The 6,361-nt window shown below is 35.9% G+C and overlaps 1 protein-coding gene across 2 annotated transcripts in view; it reads right to left on the bottom strand.

Moving 5' to 3' along the window:
- The window catches only part of LOC112144825 (protein polybromo-1), a 28,131-nt gene extending 23,965 nt beyond the window's left edge, over positions 1-4,166 (bottom strand). For both annotated transcript variants that reach the window (XM_024269638.2, XM_024269640.2), the window contains exons 1-5: positions 4,012-4,166; positions 916-1,062; positions 741-838; positions 527-674; positions 315-461 (exon numbers count right to left, since the gene is read on the bottom strand). In XM_024269638.2, the coding sequence (XP_024125406.1) occupies positions 315-461; positions 527-674; positions 741-838; positions 916-1,053 (531 nt within the window). In that variant the 5' untranslated portion in view covers positions 1,054-1,062; positions 4,012-4,166. The remainder of the gene's footprint in view (positions 1-314; positions 462-526; positions 675-740; positions 839-915; positions 1,063-4,011) is intronic.
- Between the last annotated feature and the right edge of the window lie 2,195 nt (positions 4,167-6,361).

The raw sequence follows: 6,361 nt of genomic DNA, 5'->3' as shown, positions 1-6,361 counted from the left end.
TTCCCTGAGGGTTCGCCTGAGCAAATCAGCGTTCCCTGATCCACGTTTTAGTTTTGGACAGATGTCCTTCCTGACACAACCCTGTATTTGTTTTATTTGTTTTCCTTTTTCAATTGCTGTGATCTTTAATATGTTTTTGCGTTGAGTGATTCGTTGGTGCGATTTGCACTTTAGGACCACCATAAAAACACCTTGAAATAAAGAACTTTTTAAAATATTTTCTGAAATGTATCAACGTACATCAAACAACAGAAAGCCAACAATCCAAGAAGATCTTTTCGTTTCTAGTTTTCTGATGAACCTCCAAACATCACCTCATCTTCAGTCGAGCCTCCGGGGTTCTCCGGAGCCTCGTATCCTTCATCGTCCTCCTCGTATTCTCCTCGCTGAACAAACTCGTTTTTGGTTCGCAGGTAGAGGTCCCACAGCTTGCAGGCGGCTCTGTATTCGGGACTGTCCGTCTGGATCCCAGGAAAAAGACGAATGTTTTCACGGCTCTGAACACATCTCATTCCTCTTACCTTACCTTATAATACATCTTTGTGTTGTTGAACAGGAGCTGAAAGTCGCTGGTTAGCTGATCGACATCATCATACTCCTCCATCTTCAACTTCTGCTGGATCTTCATCATGTCGATGGGCTGAGACACAACGTGGTAGTAATCCGGTTGGTTCCTGAGACAAAGTTTAGATTATCCAACATGTCCAGATGATGAAACATGAAGGAAGAGCGTTCCTCACCTCCTCTTCGGAGCTCTGATGAAGAGCTCACACAACATCCTGCCCTGATCGTCTTTATAGTCTCTGACTGTGTTGTACAGTTCATGGCAGACAGCAATCTGCAAACAAGAGGGAAACGTTCTAAACGCCTCCGTCGGTGGGATCATCCACTCCCTCCCAACTCTATCAAAGTTACCGGATCCACAGTAGGAATGTTTGAAGTCCGTCTCCTCTTTCTCCCGGGAGCGGACGCCATGGAAGTCTGGCTATCCTCGAAATCTCCTCCACTCACGCTGCTGGAGGGGGATGAGGCTCGTTTCCTTTTCAAAGCCATAGAGATTCCCTGAGAAGACGAAACACGACGGAGAAGAGAGGAAAATAAAAACGGGAAGGTTGAATTGAACGACTCGAATCCGGTTTGAACCCCTAAAGAACAACTAACACCTGGTGGACAATGAGGTCCATGTTTTACCATCATTCATTCTCAGCCCCTGATCTATATAAAATGCACTAAGCTGTAGTATGAACCAGTAAGTTTTTAATAGATGAGTGTTTGTCAGAAGAGATTTTATTTTCTTTTTTTGAAGAAACAGTTTAATTAATCTTTTTTTTCTTCAATAAAAATGTCTGCCATAAATCACCTACATTTAACTATATATTTTTATTATTGTAAAATCATTCTCAGTGTTTTGTTTTAATTATTATTTCAGCACACATTAAAAAAGCTTCTATCATTTTTGAAGACATAGTTTCTGCAAAGCGGCAGGAGTTCATCAGTTTTTCCCCCCCTGAGGTGTTGGTGCAGAAGGAACGATGATATCCCATGATTCCTTTGTTTACACTCTCTCCTGCTAGCTTACAGCACTTCACAACCCCAAGCTAACTTTAGCTAACATTAACAAAAATATCAGAGTTATCCATCCGTACAGTTTTGATCCAGATTCCAGCTCAGACGATCATGGATCTATTTTTCTCCATCAGAGTGGAGCTTCTGGTTTCTACGTCACGACGACTAGCTTTTCATCCGTCACAGGATTTGGATGAATCGGGTCGGTTTAGCCACAGCAGTGGACGAACCAATCACAAACAGGATAAAAGTTTTCTCTAGAGGGATGGTCAGTAAACTCACGACCTTCATTCCTCAACTGAACTCACTGTTTCATAAAGATCTTACAGATATTGTAAACAGTAGCTAGTATTTCAGCTACATGCTAGCTATTTTTTTTGTGCTAATTTTAGCTTTTTTTCAGTTTTAAGGCAACGTTGGAGTTTAGCTAATATTTCAGCTGCATGCTAGCTGTTTTGGATAATTTACGCCTTTTTTTCAGTTTATCGTCTATTTTGAAGTTTAGCTAATATTTTAGCTACATGCCAGCTATTGCTAATTTGGGCTTTCTCTGTTTTTATGCTATTTTGAGTTTGGCTAACATTTCAGCTACACACTAGATGTTTTGGGTAATTTAGGCATTTTTCTGTCTTTATGCTATTTTGAAATGTAGCTAGTATTTCAGCTCCATGCCAGCTGTTTAGGCCAATTTAGGCTTTTTTCAGTTTTTTTTTTTGGTTTTGAGTTTGACTAATAATTCAACTCCATGCTAGCTATTTTGGCTAATTTAAGTTTTTTTCAGTTATTTAAGCTATTTTGGAGTTTAGCTAATGTTTGAGCTACATGCTAGCTATTTTAGGTAATTTAGGCTTTTTCAGTTTTTAGGCTATTTTGGAGTTAAGCTAACGTCTATATTACATGCCAGCTATTTTAGCTAAGTTGGGCTTTTTTCTCTTTTTTATGCTATTTTGAAGTTCAGCTAAAATTTCAGCCCCATGCTAGCTATTTTGTCTTTTTCATTCTTTTTTTTTTTTTTGGCTTTTCTAAAGTTTAGCGAATATTTCAGCTACATGCTATCAGTTTTGGCTAATTTTGGCTTTTTTATGTTTTGAGGCAATCTTTGAGTTTTTCTAATATTTCAGCTACATGCTAACTGCTATGACTAAATTAGACATTCGTACCAGTTTTTTTAGGCTAATTTAGCATTTAGGTTATATTTTAGCTTGCAAAGAGCTTCAGTATTTTCAGCTATCAGTTTAAGCATCTTTAGCTATCAGCACTAACATCTTCAGCTGCCACATTCAGCTTACAGCATTCACTCTAGCATTATCGCAGACAATGTTATATATGTAGTTATGATTGTGTTCAAGTTAAAAAAAAAACAATAATGGGGATATATTTTTCTAAAAAATGTGTGTTCTTCTAAATATTGTGACTTATCAGAGATCATTTTTACCGACTATCGTAGTATCGAGATATCATCAATATTGTGAGCCAGATATCGCATCGCGAGGTACCCAGTGATTCTCAGTATTTCAAATGTACTACTGCCACTTTACCGTCCCAGAAACATTTTTTTTTGTCTAAAATAAATAAAATGTTGGAATAATCTTAATAAAATGTTACTGAGAAAACTTTTATGATAATTCAAAAGATGATCGCAGGGGTTTTTAATGAATATTTTACAGTTTCTAATGCAAGTGTTTTTAATTTTTCACAACACTTTAAATAATTTTACTTTTTTAGATAAAATCGGACAGTATATGTGAGACTTCTTAAACGCACCAGAAAGTCTAACCGCCATGAGACGTACTTTTATCTCAAACAGATTTTTTTAATGAATCAGTCACTAAAAAAATGAAAAGAAATGCATAAATTATTGTTTGATGTGATCCAGGTGGGTGGTGGAAAAGAATCTCAGTGAAAATGTTTTACATTTAGAACCTCGTGGAACTTCATTTACATAAAGATTCTCCTGTGAGGGAAAATTAATCAATCAGGAAATCCCCACAAACTGCAGAGAACCAAAGCCTGAACAGAACTTCAGCATCAATATGATAACAATAGATGTTAGGTTGATGTGAACTTGAATATTTCAACATCTGGTCCTTGAAATGACATTTAAATAAAGATATTTTTGACTGAATTCCTGAAATCCTTCTTTCTCCAGGAAGAAATCCGAGCTCCGCTCCATTCCTGGCATGTTGTGTCTGGAGGCTCTGCCTCTGGCTGCGGGCCAGGTGAGCCCTTCAGCGGGGAGCTAACGAGCGCGGCCGCCGGGGCTGTCAGCGCGCGCGCGCGCAGGTGAAGCTAGCGTTAGCTACAGTCAAAGGTTGGCCTCAAATTTCTCTCAGTAACAACAAAGACATCACCGGGAAACGGCTGGAGACGCCGCCAAGTGACGCCAGGCGGAGGGAAAGAAAGCCTTCACTCCCGCCGCCTGACACGGCCGGCCCGGCGGCTTACCTTCCACGGCCACGGTGACAAAGCCGCGAGACCCCCGAGGAAAGCCAATCACATATCGATTTTAGACAGAAGAGCACAAGTGTGAAATTATCCCTAATCATCACTTCCGCTCTGCTCTTTCACAATAAAGTCTGGATGACAGAACCCCGGTGAATCTGAGGCTGCATGTGAACATCATTTTATGATTATTGTAACACCCTTTACTGACAATAAGTTATTTTTATGGATGAAAACCATTTTAATAAAATAAATATAACGTTACTATCCACACAAGATACTTAAATTTTAACAGCACCATTTACAAACTTACGATAATATAATATAATATAATATAATATAATATAATATAATATAATATAATATAATATAATATAATATAATATAATATAATATAAAATAATATCATATAGTATCATATAATACAATACAATACAATACAATACAATATAATATAATATAATATAATATCATATCATATCATATCATATCATATCATATCATATCATATAATATAATATAATATTATATAATATAATATAATATAATAAAAACAAAGAAAATATATATGCAAAAATGAAAATAAGAACTCATAATTGAGAGCCATACTTGATTTTCATTCTCATATGTGAAAATTTTAAATTGATCATACAGATTCCCATGTGTGTTTCCCAGACAGCAAGGCTGGATGTATGGAAATACACTTGTGCCAATATTATTTGAAACCCAATTTTTAAAAAAAATGAAAATATATATATATATATATATATATATATATATATTGGTGTTTGGCACAAAAATAGGTCAAATGTACAAAACTTTTGCTATTCTAAAATAAACGTGATAATTTTCAGCTTCAAATGTCCTGTTTCTTAGGTTTTAAAACTCAAAATTTAAATTTCAAAGCTTTTTTAAGTTTCAAATCATTTTTCACTTTCAACTCTTTTTTTCTTGCTTGTTTTTAAATCTGAAATTTTCTGTTTCAAAAACTTTTAGCCCTATTGTGGCGTGTTGGTGTGGAGGCGGGTTTAACATGAAGGACCAATCAAAATCAATACAGATGGTAACTAACTTCAGTCCCTGTGCATTCACTGACTCTGAGAACTTTGATAATTACGGTCAGAAAATGGGTGTATTGTCTGTAGAGATGCAGTTTTGGACATGTTATTTTTTTTGGCCAAACATCTATATTTTTGTTCAATTTGTTTTATTTGATATTGGCTCCAATTTAGCTCCACATAAGTGCGCCCCATAAAATTTGGGCCCCGAATGGGACCACCACAAAAACTGAGGACAAACCCATCCGGGGCCACATTTTCTGCCCACTTTTAAATCATTTGGGCCCCACCTGGTCTTGCTGGCTGGGTTTGTATGTTCAAATAGACTCAAGTGAAAAACCTTATGGTTTCTAACAGCACAAAGATAAATGTGCTCAGTTTTAATAATGATATACCAAGTAATCCAGAATGGTTATGAACTTCTGCATCCTTACGTCATCTGTTTGGGGATTTTGGTGACTTTATTATAAGAAATGTGTTTGTTTAAGTGTCTTAATTAATAAATAAATTCATATTCGTACTACCCAACCAGATCGATCTGTCTGAGGCAAGTTATTCATCAAATTAACTTTTCAATATAAAATCATTTTAAATTAAATTAATCAATTATTTCAATAATGGAAAATACAATTTGGATTGAGGTTTATTTTACTATATTGTAGAAGCCACCAAGTCCGTTACAGTGGACAACTATGACCATACAGTGTGTAAGAATGTTCTAACAACGTTCCCTTTGGATTACTCTGATGTAAAAAGCAACTTTATCAAACTAAAATGTGAATGGATTTGACATTTATCCTCGTTTACTTGTTTGTTAGTGTACATATTTGATTTACACTTGATTAACTTGCAAGACATACAAGGAATCTGGAAAACTTCACTTGCACTGTTCAGTACCAGGTATTTATCTCTGAGTCACACTGCTGGACGTTTAGGTGAATTGGATCGTTCAAAATGAACATATATCAACCATGAATTGGACCAGCAACCACAAATTATGATTTTAGTCAAATCGTCGCAATGAATCTGTACTTTCCTGACTGAGTTCTAAAGCTAAGTGAGAAATCTCCACTACTTTGACAGTGAATTTTTGCTTTTTCTTTTGCAAAAACTACTCAGAAAAAGACAAGTAACTCGTATTTATTTATTTTTAACCATGGATAATTTATTTTAATAATTAGATTTAAATCTGATTAGATCCCCATCACATTTTACTCTCACTACAAATCATCAATGTCCCAAACACATTCAGAAAGCTTAAATGTATACATTTTTGTAGTTCACCCTGTTCGCCT

Source organism: Oryzias melastigma, linkage group LG5, assembly GCF_002922805.2.
Source record: "Oryzias melastigma strain HK-1 linkage group LG5, ASM292280v2, whole genome shotgun sequence".
NCBI lineage: Eukaryota > Metazoa > Chordata > Actinopteri > Beloniformes > Adrianichthyidae > Oryzias > Oryzias melastigma.
The sequence above is the reverse complement of the archived record's forward strand: the minus strand, read 5'-3'. Positions and strand labels throughout refer to the sequence as shown.